At 39.8% G+C, this 17,780-nt stretch overlaps 1 protein-coding gene across 12 annotated transcripts in view; it reads right to left on the reverse strand.

Annotated features, from left to right (window-relative positions):
- Positions 1 to 17,780, reverse strand: part of BCAS3 (BCAS3, microtubule associated cell migration factor) — a 580,495-nt gene that overhangs the window by 277,616 nt on the left and 285,099 nt on the right. For all 12 annotated transcript variants that reach the window (XM_021068160.1, XM_021068161.1, XM_021068154.1 and 9 more), the window contains 3 exons: positions 15,010 to 15,110; positions 11,028 to 11,224; positions 5,832 to 5,929 (listed from right to left, as the gene is read on the reverse strand). In XM_021068160.1, coding sequence (XP_020923819.1) covers positions 5,832 to 5,929; positions 11,028 to 11,224; positions 15,010 to 15,110 — 396 coding nt within the window. The remainder of the gene's footprint in view (positions 1 to 5,831; positions 5,930 to 11,027; positions 11,225 to 15,009; positions 15,111 to 17,780) is intronic.

The following is a 17,780-nucleotide window of genomic DNA, read 5'->3' on the forward strand; positions in this document are numbered from 1 at the left end:
ACTACATAAACAATCCAGCCGGGTATTAAAGACGTTGTAATAAAGGTACAAAAAAAGAAAAGTTGGGTCTTTTTGCCCAAAAGTCCCATGTAAATATGTGGCACCCTGGTATATCAACAGTAGGGAGAATTCCATCAATGCCTTCTCAAACTGCTTAGGAAAGACGTGAAGTCATGTCAAGGACTTGGTGCTTGCAACAGAGAAAGCAAAGGCGAGGTTTTAGTTGACACAAAGATTTATTCAAAGAAGCAATGTGTCATCAGAAAAAAACTTTCCCAACAGCTTCTTCTACTTCTGTTTACAATTTCTTCATCTTCACAATTAAGAAAAAAAAAATCATTTTTTTTTCTTAATTGTGCTGAGCTAAACTTTCCACACTGTTAACTTGAATTTCATCTTCTAACATCCTATAAATATTAGAAGGAAGAATGAGAGGAATATTTAAATCAGAAGGAGAGAGATGTGACTGAGCACTTTTCTGATGGGCAAAGCAGGTCTTTTCCCTATGTTCTTAACCTCTAAAAACTTACTTTTGATTCCATACAGACAGTAGGTGTTTACTAGAGAATGGCTGAAATAATGCAGAAACTTCTTCATTTCTAATGAAAAAGCCAATCTTAATATCTTAGTTGCAATATTTACTGTTAGAGTATAAAGAGTGTCAAAGTAAAATTACTGACCTCCTTTTTCCCCTCTGAGGGACTGTTCACAGGTCAGGACTAAGCCTTCTTTTCATTTCACCCTCATCCATAATCCTCTTACTGATCCCACATAGGCTCTGAATACCCAAGGTACAAGTATGTCTGGAGTTTTCGTCACCTTATAATCACAGAGAATATCTGGAACTCTATTGAATGAAAACCATATCATTGATTCGAAGAAACCTGTCAATATCTCAATATTTCAAGAGAACTTTATATCCTTTATATCTGGGGATTATTTTAAGAAATAACGTGAACATATTCATGCCCAAAAAGGTGAAACAAATTTTTGCAGAGGAAGACTTAAATTCCTTTTACATATGCAGAGAAGAATGGACAGAAGGAAACATGACTTGTAGAAGGTTTCAGCAAAAGTTCAAGACCATGATTATAATGTCACGGCTTCTATGGCTCAGTTCTAGTTTTCAAACCATGCAGCAAGTAAGTGGCCTCATCATGGTAGACTGAATGGTATTTCTTATAAATCTCTTTGTTTTGTACCACTGGCATCTCTTATGCCTCTGACGGCTTTAGATACAATGACTAAGTTTGCCTGCTTCAGATTGGAATGGCTACAGGCAATACAATGAAATTTAATCCTTAGGAATATGCTTCTCCAACACATCAGAAAAATGTCTGCAAGATAAGAGCATGCCTACATAAGAATGCCCCTCCAGCAGAGATTTGATGGTCCGAATTACATCCTTGTTGCTCACCCCCATCGGACTTCTCTGTAGGTCTTACTTGTTTTTTGTAAAGGTTGGATGCACCAAATGTCAAACACGTGAAGCAGGCACGAATGACCATTATAAAATCAACCAAATCAAAATCGGTTTGGGTTTTCTTCGAACAAAACATTATTTTGATTTTCAGAAGACTTAGGAACTGAGAGCCAGAATTAATTAATTCCTTAGAAATTGTTTAGATGACTCCAATTATACCATAAAAATAACATCTCTAGAGTCAAGAGCAACAGCGAATACCAGGTCTGAAGTTTTGTCCCTATTTAGTGAAAGACCTGATATAACAATACCTTATGTAGCAAAGGCTGCCGTGAAGGATAAGAGCTCTCTCTACTTCTCTGTTGCATTCTTCCTTTCTCCTACTGTTATCTTCCCCAGGAATGTACATTAATGCTGTTTCCACCACGTCTAATAACATTTTCTCTAGAAAATGTTTACTTTAGTAGAGTCAGTCTGACAAAGACGTCTGTTCTTCATACAAGCCAGGCGTAAGTTTGTCTTTAAATCTCAGTTGCTTTGAGTACTTTCTTGGTAAACATCAATTTCCACAGTAAAACTACAAACTAGGACAAACAAACTTAGGATGAACCAGATCTTTCTAGGCGCTCTGTATGGATGACTCAAAAGCAATTAGAGTTGTTATTAAGATATTCAACAAGTACAGCCTGCAAGTCTTGAACCAGAACTTCAGTCACCGCTGTGGAAGACGAAGTTTGAGCAGTACATCGACAATGTTTTTTTTCCCTCTTCAGGTCCTACAGCTTTATCAAAACAAGGACACATGTTACCAAGGACAAACAGTGGAAAGAAATTCTTAGATACCTAATGAAAAGGAATGTACAGAGGAAAGAAGGACGTAAGGAATCCATGAAGTGCTTTGTCTAGAAATACTGGCCATGATTCAGACACTGATGTTACTCCGTTGGACAAAGGAAAAATGGAGCAGTTCCTTCAAATCCCAGATGCTCTATGTAGCCTGTGTGTATGGGTACATCCTATAAAAACCATTTCCAGAATGGTCTTCTCCTTAGTCAAGAAGGGAACATCTTATCAATTATCTTTTTTTTTTTTTCCCCACTGTACAGCAAGGGGGTCAATTATCTTAATGCAATTAATTATCAATTATCTTAATGCAAAATCTGAGGTAGGATAGTGTCTTCTGAATCACCAAAGATCAAATGAAACAGGTAATGGGAACTAATATCGACTTATAATGCAGTAATAGATCTGTTGAGTCTAAAATATACACACATATAGGGATAGCAAGAAGCTGGTTCATAGGTATCTAAGGAAATGTGATTCTATGAGAAGGAATGAAGCACAGATGTACCAGATGATCAAGAAGTTGTGAAAAAAACATCTGCTAGCAAGGGTAGTACCATGCTCTGCTGATCTCTTTTAGTTTCAATAGAATAATGCTGTGAGATTAATACACGGCTAACTAAAACAGAATATGTAGACCCACGGTTTAAATATTTTCACTTTGAAAATTATCACAGTCATCAAATGACTTAATCGTACCGCATTGTTTTTTAATTCTGTTCTTTTGCAAAGTAATTATATTAAAAAATAAGTATACTACCACTAGTTTAGACAGAGCAAGAGATGTCACCAAAATAGAGGGATGGCTATAAACTCTGCCGTAGGAACAATACACTTTGGGATTAAAATATATACCCTATAATACATAAACTAGATAAACAATAAGGACCTACTGTAGAACACAGGGAACTATACTCAATATTCTGTAATAACCTATAGGGGAAGAGAATCTGAAAAAAATAGATAGACATATGTATGTATAACTGAGTCACTTTGCTGTACACCCGAAACTAACAGGACATTATAAATCAATTATACTTCAATGTAAAGAAATGAAAACAAAACACTCCAATACATTGAATCATCTAAATTGCTTGAAGGTAAGACAAAGCAATGAACCCTGAGAAGAGGAGGCGCCACATGGGTCAGATCCCTCTAAGCAAAGGTAATCCAAACTCCAGATGAGCATCTTCGTAACCTGAAGCTGACTCTAATACAAGGGTCATAATCAGAGACACACTTCCCGGTTTAGGAGCAATTATAAAAACTCATTAGATTCTTTTTAATAGAAGAATCTGAAACAGAATATTCCCAAAAACTTCCGTTCATAAAGAATTCAAATCATTTAACCTCTCTCTTGTTAAATCAATAGAAAAATACGACCATTACAAGAGTGGTCCTACTAGATAAAACAGATGAAATTTCCCCAACAATACATTATTCACCCACTGAATAAATGCACTCACAAAAGGGATCCAAACCATTTGAGAAGTAGAGAATAACTCATACGAGTCTAATTCCTCATCTCCTGGGGTGCTTAGCTCAGTTAGAGAAAGCAACACACGCATATCATTGCTCTGGCCATCTTTCTGAAAACAACTATGGTTTTGGAATGAAAATAGGCTGAGAAAAATAACAGAAGTCCTCTCTACTGAAAAGATTAGTACTGTCAGTTAGAGGCTCGGAGTTGTAAAACAATATCATAGAAACTCCTACATGTGTCTCTGATGGAAATATAAGTAAGTCAAGGGCAAAGATCTAATTCCTTACTCAAACATCAACTGAGAAAAAAGGATCTATACATGTATGTGTAACTGGGTCACCATGCTGTACAGTAGGAAATTGACAGAACACTGTAAACCAGCTATAATGGAAAAAAAAAAAAAACCCATTATATATTATATATATATTAAAAAAAACTCTTCTTGCAACAGAGTTAAACAAAACTATGGTTGCCAAAGTCCACTGAAGTTCCTCTCTATGGCATGAGATAACTTTACAAATAGCTAAAGTTGAGATAAAGTATTACCCCAGACTGTAGCACTGAATATGGCAAATTTAATAACTACATGGTAACTGCTTTAGTGGCAGGCATTTGACTTGACCAATAGCTAGTTACTTGACTCTAAAAAAGTTAATAATATGGTAGTTTAAGAATGAAAAAATAAACAAACAAAAACCCCAAACCAGTAAAGCCTACTATTGTAATCTTGAATAAAATATTTTAGGTTAAAATACATCATTTCCAGGATTCACAACTCTAAATGATAATTCCAGATGAGCAGGATCTGTTAGCATTCTCAAACTGAAACTTTCAAAAAGATGTATTGTTTAAGTCACCTATCGCAATATCTCAGTTAGGGACAAGGTTAGCAACTTTACACATTTCTGTGCTTATTTCCAGGGGAAACCGCAGTTGCCAAGTTAAAGCAGAGGCGCAAGTATGAGTCCTCTGAAGAAAATGTTCACATTACAAGTTGAAGCACAGCCCTGGATATAGACAGCTCCATCAGACACAAGGTACAATCCCCTGATGAAAAGTTCAGAAAGCCAAGAAAACGTACAAAACCCAGTAGTTTTCCAACTTCAAAATCTATCCAGAGACAGAATCAGAAACAGAAGCTTTGGTCTTTTAAAAGTGACCTTCACAAATCAGTTTTGTGTTTGTTTCCATTTTCTTTCACAGTTTAAGCCTCAATCAAATCAGTCGTCTCCAGGGATTTTGAAATAGCTGTAGATTAAAATCCCTTCAGACTCAACTGTTTGACTAATGCCGAGTGTTTAATAATTCTACTTGTAAGAGACTTTTTTTTTTTTTGATGAAACCCTGCTGTATGCTCGCTTCAGATGCTCCACAGCTGCTCCATATAGAAAGCATCACTGTCCTTATTTTCTTTATCACTGCCTTTAGAGATGAGAAAATGTATTGTTAACAAACCATTCTATTACCTGATGGACCTGGCAGAAAACAACTTTATAATACTAACACAGCAACTATCACCTACAAAAGGAAAGCTCTACTTCCAGTCCTGATGATACATATCCACAGCTTGAGTCCAAGGAGAGGAAGTTAATCACTATGATAGAGTTAAATTAATGAATTTCTAAACTTTCTGCTTTCAATACTCAAACCCCTTAAGCTACAGCATTTGGGTTCTCTACGTCCACATATCCAGCACTTTGATACTCAACAGGTCGACTAAATTGAATCCATATATTGTATTTACGTTCTCTGTCAAGGTTGCTTCTCCACATTTGAGAGATCAAAGGCGAAACAGTCATCAACCCTGTAGCCTTCGATACTGTGTTCATGACATTTAATCAAGTGCCAACTCCACCAAAGCCTCAGCAATATTTAAATGAATGGCGCTGTTTAGCAGCAACGATGGGCACAGTATTGTTTTAACACACATGCACACCCATGCACACACATGTGCACTTATATCCGCCCTCACCTAAAAAAAAAGAAGAGGAAGAGGCACAAAAATACATACTCTACATTTCAAGAAAAGAAACTAAAAATGCACAGAACTACCCGGTAAACAGTTTGGAGGTAGTTTTCTACCTGAGGCAGCATCAATCACGGTGGAAATTCCCCTTCGATCAGACACCGGACGGGAAGAACCTGGCATGCTGACTGGGTCAGAGCGGACTGGCTGGATCCTGCAATGCAATTTAATTTAATTCACATATGTTACCGGCATCAAAACTGTCGCTTGCTATAACAGACCTTAAATCAGGAATGCTGGAATAGCCCTATCCATTACAGAATCATTTCTTCTAAACAGGGGAGTTGCAGTTCCTAACTCTACATGTGGCTAAAGCACAGCATTCTCTATACTCTGGGCCCCTTCGTCTCTTTGCATGTTTTTCAATAATCTCAAGTGAGGGATTGGAAAACTGGCATTAATTTAAAGGGATCCATTAAGCAGAATGGGAGAGGACACAAAACACATTATACCAAAACCTTTGGCATTTGCTAAGGAAACAGAGAGTTTTAAGAATCTTCAAATTTTGAATAGAACCATAGCCAGCAAGGTCTTCCTTAAAAGACAGCATTAACAGATACAAAATCTTCACTCACACCCTTAAGATCCTTACTCAAAGTTACTTTATATATGACAACAAGCAGAAGATAACCATGCTGTGCTGGAATGCAGCTGCCAGGCGGTTAGCTAGGATCACCACTGTTTAACCGAGTTACCTCCATCAAATTACCACTTAGCATGAAGAATCAAGAGTCGCAGCGAAACTGCAATTTAAGGAGTTCCCATCGTGGCTCAGTGGACACAAACCTGACTAGTATCTGAGGATGCAAGTTCAATCCCTGGGCTCATTCCATGGGTTAAGGAGCTGGCATTGCTGTGAGCTGTGGTGTAGGTTGCATATGCGGCTTGGATCTGGCATGGCTGTGGCTGTGGTATAGGCCAGCAGCTACAGCTCTGATTTGACCCCTAGCCTGGGAACCTCCATCTACCGTGGATGCAGCCCTTAAAAAAAAAACAAACCAAAAAACTGCAATTTACTACATACAACTTCAAGTTGCTTGGGAATGATAAATCTATAAAAGCCAAGAGTCTGTTTCCAGCTGTATTAGATAAATACTATTCACATAAAAATATCCGTATGGCTAAAAGATTTTAGAGTCCCAGGCAACCTTAGAGGAATAAAGACAATATAAGCATGCATGTCTGGTGATTCATTCATTCAAGAAATACTAGCTGAATATTAATCATGTGGCAGTATTATTCCAGGAACAAGCAGAAACAAAATCCAAAACCCAAGGTCTATGTGCAAATATACAGTAGAGCACATGGGCATTCAGGACTGATGCAAAAGAGAACTACAGTGTGAAAATGAATGAAATACGTAATAAAAGTTCAGAATGAGGAAAGGGGTGAATGAATGCAAGATCCACAGCAGACTTGAGATGATCCTGTGGAAATGTAATAGAAACGGGAGCTGTCTATAGTTAACAGGATGTGTATACATGCAAAGGAACGGGAGTGCCCTTTAAACACAGAAGTAGAACCAGCAAACCCTTGCATGTGTGACCAAGCATGATAAAAGCAGGGCATCTCGAGGAACCTGGCTTAAGCATAGAGTTCATAGTGGATACTGGTGGAAGATAAGAAGCTGATAAGCCCCATGGGACAGATTACAGAAGCCGGACGAGCCACGTATGACTGCAAAAAGACAGTCGTTATCCAAAGGAAAGTTTGAATGTATGTGTCTTTGTTACGTGAAAGAAAGAAATGGAAAGGAGATGGGAAATGATGCATTTTATTTAGTACTTCAAGCTGGAAATGCTGATATACAAATATTAATCACTGCTACAGCGGACAACCTGGGGTACTACCCCATATGAGAGTTTACCCTGCCTCATTTTCCTAAGCCAGCCATGGCCATCCCATCATCTTATGGCATAAACTAATTAGCACTGGGATGGGCAGGCCTAAGCAAATCTGGGCCAGTGAGAAGAAAGAAGCAGTTTCTTTAAAGTTCCTAGAAAAGAAGCTAACCTGTTAGATATGCTCAGTACATGCAAATGAAAGCTTTTCCCCCCTCCCTGCTCCCAGTCTAAGCAACTTATGTGGCCTAATGCTTTCCCTATTTTTAATTTAATTTGTAGGACTGGAATTTCTGAATCATCCAGAGTTGTGGGTGGGGGGTGGATAGGGGTACAAAAGAAAGAAGACGGGTTGTGGATTGATGTGTTAAAGCTGGACAATAGATATATGAGGTTTAGTCTATTATTCTCTTTAAGTATGTTTGTATATATTTGAAATTTTCCATAATAACAAAAAAGACAAAAATAAAAACATACTGGTAGGGGTGATGAACATGTTGCAGAATTAGATAGTGGGGATGTTGCATAACACAGTAAATTCAATAAAACCACTGAATTCTCCAGTGAATTTTATATCATGCGAATTTCATATCAATTAAAATACAATAACAAGATTAAGGTGTGAGGATCCAAGGTGTAACATGGTGACTCCGGCTGATAAAACTGCACTGCAGAATTGAAATTTCCTAAAAGGATGGAAGTTAAATGTTCTCACCAAAAAAAAAAAAAATAAATTAAAAAAAAATCACAACATACATATATAAATCAAGTCATCTGATGGATGAAGAAACAAAACTATAAAATAAAACTGAGCTAATTCGAGTAGAAAACTAGTTTTTCTTTTTAGAGACATACCTGCAGTATACAGAAGTTCCCAGACTAGGGGTTCAATTGGAACTACAGCTGAGGTCTATGCCACAGCTACAGCAAGGTCGGATTCCAAGCCACTTCTGCAACCTATGCCACAGCTTGTGGCAACGCTGGATCCTTAAACCACTGCGAGAGGCCAGGGATTGAACCTGCATACTCAAGGACACTACGTCAGGTTCTTAACCTGCTGAGCCACAACAGGAACTCCTCACTGACCTTTTAAAAATATTAAATCCCTACTCCAAATAAGGAGCTGTTATGAAATTAGCCATGCCTGATTCCCTCATTATCCATAACAATATGGATATGCCATATCATGTGACATAACAATATGAGAGCCAACAATACACCTGGCTGTTGCCCATTTTGGTCAGGATACAGAGAGGCAGACTATCACAGCACAAGAATATAGCATGTAATTCTTAGTGATACAGGGTACAGGACAAAGCACTAGGTATAACTGAGCCAACAAATCTAAACAAGGCTTCAAAATTTAAATGAGAAAGTAAAGTCAATAGCCAGAGCACTATTGTACGTAAGCCTAAAGAAATGGGGATGAAGCAGAGGTGAGGAGGGAGAATAAAGTGACAGTGGACAGAAATGAGGAGACTATAAAGACTGGGTTTACTAAGTGGATGCTGGGTGAGAAGTGGTACTCAAGAGGACACATAATTGAAGCGATGTGAGTCAAACCTGAAATTTCCACCAAAACTATGTTCTAAGGGGATTAAAGACTTAACCAAGGGCCTATATGCTAAAATTTTAAAATATAAACTACATGTACAATCAAAGGAAATTTATAAGCCTAGGACTAACATAAAGGTTTCTATTGTTTACACGTGTCCAACAAATAGGACAATATTCTAATCAAATACAAGCAATTTAAAGATAAATACTAGATGCTCTTTAGTATAAGAAAAGGAAAAGTCAAGGAAAATTCTGGAAGGATTTCAGGAATGCAGCTCTGTCTGAAGAAGCAAGTTAACTAGGAATTGTGTCTAGGAGTTCCCACATTGGCTCAGTGGAAACAATCTGACTGGTAAGCATGAAGACACAGGTTCATCCCTGGCCTCGCTCATTGGGTGAAGGATCCGGCAATGCCGGAAGCTGTGGTGTAGGTCACAGACATGGCTCAGATCTGGCATTGCTGTGGCTGTGGCATGGGCCAGCAGCTACAGCTCCAATTTGACCCCTAGCCTGGGAACTTCCATATGCTGTTGCGGATGCGTCTACCCCGCTCCACCCCCCCACAAAAAGAATTGTGTTGGAAGTAAGGGGTAACTAAGAGTGGTAGAGAAGGTCAAAAACAAAGAACACACACACACACAAGGGAGAAAAAGAACAACAAAAACAAACAAAAAACATAAAAATATAAAATAAAACAAAAAAAAGAACAAAAAACCAACCAAACAAACAAGCAAAAAAAACCCCCAAAACAAAGCTGTATATACAGGAGTTGGAGAGGTCCTCCAAAGAAAAGGGACAGGGTCTTATACCAGCAGGTGACAGTCATCAGAAAAAGAAAGGGGGGGGGGAAGGAATATTGTGAATAGTTTAATAAAGAGAGGAAATACAGTTTTATGGGTTGTATATTTTAAACGCTTTCTTATTAACATTTAAGTAAGAGAATGACCTGTAAACACATGAATATGCAATGAATCACTAAGCTGAGGACTGACTCTACTTGACTTCTTCAAAATAGATCATATTTTACAATATTTTGCCTGACATCTTAGGGAAAAGGGCCATTTCCAGAAAGCTGAAGAAAACATACTGGACCAAAAAAAAGCAAAAAAAATATGGAAGAAAGAAAAAGCAAACAAAAACAAAAAATGAAAGTACTTAAAAAGGTCTCACAAGAGATATGCTTTATTATATGAGCTGTTCTTAAAGAAGAAACATCTTGGCTCACTCCATCTCTGCAACAGCTTTCGCTCTGTTATAAAGATTTGTTACTAACGTTGACAGAGAGGAAGAAGAAAGACGCATTTCCAACATGTAACCGGGACACATTTCCCCACAATTTTTAAACAGAGATGCAAACATAAGATCAGAGGGCTATTTTAGATGCAAATAAAAATACACTGTAGAACTTTTTACAAAAGAAGACAAGGAAAGGGAGATAATATTAGAGTAGACAGAGCCCTTCCTTGCCTGTTGTACCCTATGCGTCAAGGCCTAGCACAACAAATTAAACTCTAAGCCTACCTGAGAATGCAAAAGTCAAAACATTCTCAATTACTTTTTAAAAAAATCTAATAATAGAAAGACGAGGTAGCAATCATAAAATGAGATGGCTTTTAAAAAAGAGTGGACTGAGCATTAGATTTAAGGCAGTAGAATCCAGCACAGAAATAATTATTGGATGTGACGAGATCTCACCTAAGATTCCTCATCAAGAATAATGAATCACAAGGTACCGTGCATGTATTCCACAACATGACAGTGCGAGGCGAAAAGGGGAACTATAACCATCATCAAAGGTGTTTGTTCAAACAGGAGCATATTAATCTGCTCAACTCAATCTCCACCTTTTCTTACCTGAGACTGTTGAGATCAAGATCATCTGTATCAAAATCCGACAGGGGCTGTGGTGTATCACTTGGACCGTGAGACTGCAACACAGATGAACTGGATGATATGACTGTGGTTTGGCCTGAGGGATGGATGGTTTTGAACTGGAACTGTGGGCCCATCCACAGACGCCTGTGGGGTCCAGTGTGCGTTACAATTTCTACCTGGAACAGATTAGGAATCATGATTTAAATGGATCACGACCTCCCTCTGAGAGCCTTTCATGATCCCCCTCATCCTGCCTCTGAACACTCATATTCTCCTAGAAGTCCATGGTAAGCAAGTGGGAGACAAGACAGCACATCGGCAATCAGAAGTGATGACAGCCGCAGCCTAAAGAGATATTCACTGTGTTCCTCTACTGGATTGCACCAAAAGATACCAAAATTCATTTTGTGTACGACATAGACACAAATACAATACAAAAACCACACGAGAAGAAAAGGACCAATGGCCTGCCTCGTATGACTAAGCATTGACTCCCTAGGGACTACCTTTTTTCATTCTTTCTAAACAGTACTTGCCACTTAGTGGGCATGCACTTAGTACTGCATTTTTCAGTCCACAGACTAAAAACAATTCCTGGAGTTCCCGTCGTGGCGCAGTGGTTAACGAATCCGACTAGGAACCATGAGGTTGCGGGTTCGATCTCTGGCCTTGCTCAGTGGGTTAAGGATCCGGCATTGCCGTGAGCTGTGGTGTAGGTTTCAGACACAGTTCGGATCCTGCGTTGCTGTGGCTCTGGCGCAGGCCGGTGGCTACGGCTCCGATTAGACCCCTAGCCTGGGAACCTCCATATGCTGTGGAAGCGGCCCTAGAAAAGGCAAAAAGACGAAAAAAAAAAAAAATCCTTCACTGGGGTTCAAGTTCATGACAAATATGAAGGCATTCTTGAACTATCCAAAGGAAAAGTCTGAAATAACATTCAACACCCAAAGCCAGTTTCTTTCCACAATGAGTTATACAAATACTGCCCTCAAAATCCCCCCAACTTCATGTTTAAATGGATTTGTTTTCAAATTACTCTTTTTTTTTTCTTTTGGTCTTCTTAAGGCCTCACCCACAACATACGGAGGTTTCCAGATTAGAGGTCGAATTGGAGCCATAGCCACCAGCTTACGCCACAGCCACGCCAGATCCAAGATGCATTCCTGTGTGGCAAACTGGATCCTTAAGCCAGGGATCAAACCTGCATCCTCATGGATACTAGTCAGGTTCTTAACCCACTGAGCTACAACTGGAACTCCCAAAATCCATTTCTTTTTCTTTTCTTTTTTCTTTTTTTTTTTTTTTTTTTTTTTTTTTTTGTCTTTTTGCCATTTCTTGGACCACTCCCTCGGCATATGGAGGTTCCTAGGCTAGGGGTCTAATCGGAGCTGCAGCCGCTGGTCTTCGACAGAGCCACAGCAACTCGGGAGCCACGTCTGCGACCTACACCACAGCTCACGGCAATGCTGTGATCCTTAACCCACTGAGCAAGGCCAGGGATAGAACCCGAAACCTCATGGTTCCTAGTTGGATTTGTTAACTGAGCCATGACAGGAACACCATCAGTTTCTATTCTTAAGAGTATATTCAGAAACTCCAAAAAATAGCATTTCTTAATTAGAGTGTTTGCTCAACTACCATGAACAATGACACAGGTATTTTAAATGCTTCAAATCAGAAATACCCAAATGCTTTATGAACTTCCTGCTCTATGGAGGAGGCAGGGAATATTGCCAACATTACAGCAGAGAATCGGACACAGGGTAGAACCTAAAAATAAACATACTATGCGATTTTACAAATGAGCAACTTCAATAACAGACTAAATAGGCAAACCTTCGGTGCAACACTATTTTTCAATGTCTCGTAATTGCGACATCCAGGTCTGTATACATACTTTATGGAACAGACTTCCCATGTGCCTTATGTCTGCCCTGAGTTCTTTTATATTTAATCACATTTTTCTGATTGGGGTGATTAATTCTTAACAAAACATCACTGAAAAGGTTCGCAGAGGGGCAGCTCTGGGTGTGTAAGTCCTACACAGCAAGAGCATCCTGGTCTTGGAACAATAAGCATGTTCCTACTAATCACGGGGAGAAAACTACTCAGATTCAGGATGGTGATTTCTCATTCAAGGAGTTGTGTTCTACAATGTAAATGAGGCCACAGATAGAGCATTCTGTGTCACAGAGCCGAGAGGTAAACAGATGCCTGCGCAGTTTCACTGAGGCGATGGCCAGATGTTCCTGCTCACTCTGCTGTTGTATGCGGCACAAACATATTGCGTATACTTTCACAGTGACAGCACACATTACCCCTTTTGCTAATTGAAAAGTTGAAGTGAAGGACAGTGGTTTCCTGGCCAGAATTCTTTTTCGTTATTTTAATTTTTTTTTTTTTTTTTTTTTTTTTTTTACTTTATTGTGGTGTTCTCCAGAACGATGGAGCTTCCTGAGAGTATTTTCGGTGTGATGAAATGTATGTCCTCTAGAAACACTCTGATTCTCCACTTTCCGGATTCCCTTCAGTGTTGCAGGCTCCCCTTCCCTGAGAAACTGCACCCGGCCTGCACTGAGGCACCTGTCTGATGAAAAGCCGCAGGATTGGTAATCGGAGACAGGTCATTAACTTCACCAAATGATGTCAGACTTGAGACAGACACAACAGCATTTGCAGTGAAGTCACTTGTAATCTCATCATTTTGAAATTTGCCCAAGTATCTTTTATTTCAAAGCACTTGAGATGGAGAGAGCTTCACCTGGCAAGGGGAGGAAGGGTCAGCTGAAGCTGTCACCGGCCTGCTTTGAGACCCCTGGGAGTGGCATTATAGGAGCTTAGGAAAGGAAACTCAGGCGGGCATACCCAGGACTTGGCCAGATAAGCAGATGCAACTTTCCTAATCAGAGCAGGGGCCCAGTCTTCCGAAAATGGTTCCTCTACAAAACAGATCCCAGAGACTGTTGAATGGCTTCCATGTTTTAGCAAGGTCAGTACTTTTTTATTTCTTTCTTTTTTTTTTTTTTTTGTCTTTTGTCTTTTGTCTTTTTGTCTGTTGTTGTTGTTGTTGCTGTTGTTGCTATTTCTTGGGCCGCTCCCATGGCATATGGAGGTTCCCAGGCTAGGGGTTGAATCGGAGCTGTAGCCACCGGCCTACGCCAGAGCCACAGCAACGCGGGATCCGAGCCGAGTCTGCGACCTACACCACAGCTCACGGCAACGCCGGATCGTTAACCCACTGAGCAAGGGCAGGGACCGAACCCGCGACCTCATGGTTCCTAGTCGGATTCGTTAACCACTGCGCCACGACGGGAACTCCCTATTTCTTTCTTTCTTTATCTTTTCTTTTCTTTCTTTCTTTCTTTTTTTTTTTTTTTTTTCTTTAGGCCCACGTGTGTGGGATATGGAAGTTCCCAGGCTAGGGGTCAAACTGGAGCTACAGCTGCCAGCCTACTCCATGGCCACAGCAACACCAGATAAGAGCCGCGTCTGCAACCTACACCACAACTCACAGCAAGGCTGGATCCCCGACCCACTGAACGAGGCCAGGGATTGAACCCACATCCTCATGGATACTAGTCGGATTCATTTCTGCTGCACCACAATGGGAACTCCCCAATTCTTATTTTAATCCAAACAGTCCACCTGAAATCCAAGGCCCTGGGGGATATAAATGGATTATTTGAAAGACATGCAAATTTTATGCTCTCTCTGTATGAAAACTAACATACACACTCATAGATGTATATGTGTATGTGTCTAATACATACATACTGCACCAATACTTATGAGAAATTCTTATTATGGAAAGACAACTGATTAACACTTGCACATCCTAAAAAAATCCCAATTCTGCCCATTTTCCTCTGAGGCAAATACATTTATGAAATCCAGGAATAAAAACAGGTAACAGATTTCTGATCTCTTTCACTTTAATAGACCAAACATTTCAGAGTTTTACCTGAGACAGCCACTCTTCATCTTCCTGTCCACTGTGGTCAGAAGCTAAACTGTCATAGGACCCATGCCGAGTAATGGGCCCAGGACTTCCAGGGGGAACCACTGCATAAGAAAGAAAACATATTTAAGCAACTCTAATCTATGCAGAGAAAAAAAAAAAAATGAATGTGGGCATCACCATCCTATACTGTGATGATTTACACAATATGACATTTAATGCACAAAGACAGTTCGAATAATCCATGAACAAGAAAGACTGAATTTCTTAGGAATAAGAAAAACCTCCGAGTGTATACTTTTAAAAACATCTGTACTAATTTAGTCATTACATGCATCACTGTAAAAGAAATAAACAACCTATTGCATCTTAAACAGCACAAGTGGGTTAAGGAGCAGTGACTATCCCATTACGGATGCATCAATGCCATGCCTAGCCTTCAGGATTCAAGACATTTCCATCACCTCCAATTAATAAAGGAATCTGATGCTGTTCCTATAATTTGGGAAGGGTTCTTTTGGCCACACCCATGGCATACAGACATTCTCAAGCAAGGGATTGAACCCGAGCCAAAGCAGTTGACTATATTGGATCCTTAACCTGCTGAGCCACCAGGGAACTCCAGGAAGTGTTTTGTTTGTTTTTTTTTTTTTTGTCTTTTTGCCTTTTCTAGGGCCGCTCCCGCGGCATGTGGAGGATCTCAGACCAGGGGTCTAATCGTAGCTGTAGCCACCGGCCTACACCAGAGCCACAGCAACTCGGGATCAGAGCCAAGTCTGCAACCTACACCACAGCTCACGGCAACGCTGGATCTTAACCCACTGAGCAAGGCCAGGGATCAAACCTCCAACCTCATGGTTCCTAGTCAGATTCATTAACCACTGCACCACAACGGGAACTCCTTACTTTTTTTTTAACTTTTTTTTTGGCTTTTTAGCACCACACCTGCAGCATAAGGAGGTTCCCAGGCTAGGGGTCAAATCAGCTGTAGCTGCTGGCCTACCCCACAGCCATAGCCACAGTCACTCGGAATCCGAGTTGCATCTGCTACCTACACCACAGCTCAACCCACTGAGCAAGGCCAGGGATCGAACCTGCGTCCTTATGGATGCTAGTCAGATTTGCTTCCACTATATGACGATGGGAACTTCCAAGGAAGGTGTTTTTGAAACAAATGTCAAATAATAAGATTCTGTAAGAGTCTATTACATTTAATATAAATAGAAGGCATTAAACTGCTTTTTTAATTTCAAAACACTTGTATCCAAATATTCATTTATCCAAAGAAATATTTCATTTTTGTGGATACTTCAGTAGTTTCCCTGATGCTTAAATGGCAGGAAATAGGCTTAAACACCGAGCACCTACTTTCTTATGTGAAGAGGAGCCTTTGTTTAGTCAAAGGAATAACTAAAAAAAAATTTATGGAGTTCCTACTGTGAACCAAATATCATCCCAACGAAAACTTAGTCCCATACTCTTTATTTGCTTACTTTCCTTAGAAAATAGTACAATTTTAGGTTCACAACAAGATTTCAGCAGAGGATACAGAGATTTCCCATATACTCTTTGGCTCCATATACACTGTAATGCTAGGAGAAACAAAGGGATAAGCACTGAGAGGAAATCGAGAAAAGAAAAGCAAGAGAACAAAATAGCAAGGAAAGTAGATGAGTATTAAAGAAGCCTGGATGAAACAGAAAAGAATGAGAAGAAGAAAATAAGCTCAGAATTTCCATGACCCAGAGATATGTATATATACTTCCACATGTGTATTATTTTCCTTAGGCTACATGCCTAAAAATGAAATCAAAGCATATGAACATATCTACACGCTCCCAGAGTTACACACTTTCACAAGTGGAGAGAATGCTAATCTCATCACACTCTTGCCAGAACAAGGTAATTTGAAGAACCAAATCTTAGTGAAAGAGATAGAAGGAGAACAGAAGAATGCAGAATAAGATTTTAAACAACATAGGACTTCCCATTATGGCTCAGCAGTAACGAACCAGACTGGTATCCTTGAGGATTCCGGTTTGATCCCTGGCCTCGCTCAGTGGGTTAAGGATCCGGCGTTACTGTGAGCTGTGACTCAGATCTGCCATTGCTGTGGCTGTGGCGTAGGCCAGAAGCTAAAGCTCCAATTCGACCCCTAGCCTGGGGACCTCCATATGGCGCCAGTGCAGCCCTAAAAAGCAAAAAAAAGAAAAAAACTGTTCCCTACTGCTTCGTCCAAATCACAGTTCTACAGCTGAGAGGGATGCTGGCATCTGGCACAAAACACAAGCAATCACTAAAGCCTAACACCTAATTTCTTAGGATTTTGAATATCATGATGAAAAGAATACCATAATAAGCGACTATTAATATTTAAGTATACTCAAATTATTTTGCTGTATATTGCAAAACATAAGAACATTTATGTTCTTATAAATTTATAAGTAAATTTATGTTCTCAAAATTGTCCCCCAAACATTTATAATCTGCTTTTGCCCCACCCACAGCATTTGGAAGCTCCCAGGCCAGAGATGGAACCCACTCCATAGCAGTAACCAGAGCCAGCTGGATCCTTAACCCACTGAGCCACAAGGGAACTGTTTTATCTTTACTTTCCCGCCTTTTTTTTTTTCTTGGCTGCAGTGTGCAGCCCTTTGATATGAGATCTTAGTTTCCAGACCAGGGATCTAACCTGGGCTGCAGTGGTGAAGGTGCCAAGTCCTAACCACAAGACCACCAGGGAACTCCCTATCATGTTTTTAATAAATAAATTT

Source organism: Sus scrofa, chromosome 12 (assembly GCF_000003025.6).
Source record: "Sus scrofa isolate TJ Tabasco breed Duroc chromosome 12, Sscrofa11.1, whole genome shotgun sequence".
Lineage (NCBI taxonomy): Eukaryota > Metazoa > Chordata > Mammalia > Artiodactyla > Suidae > Sus > Sus scrofa.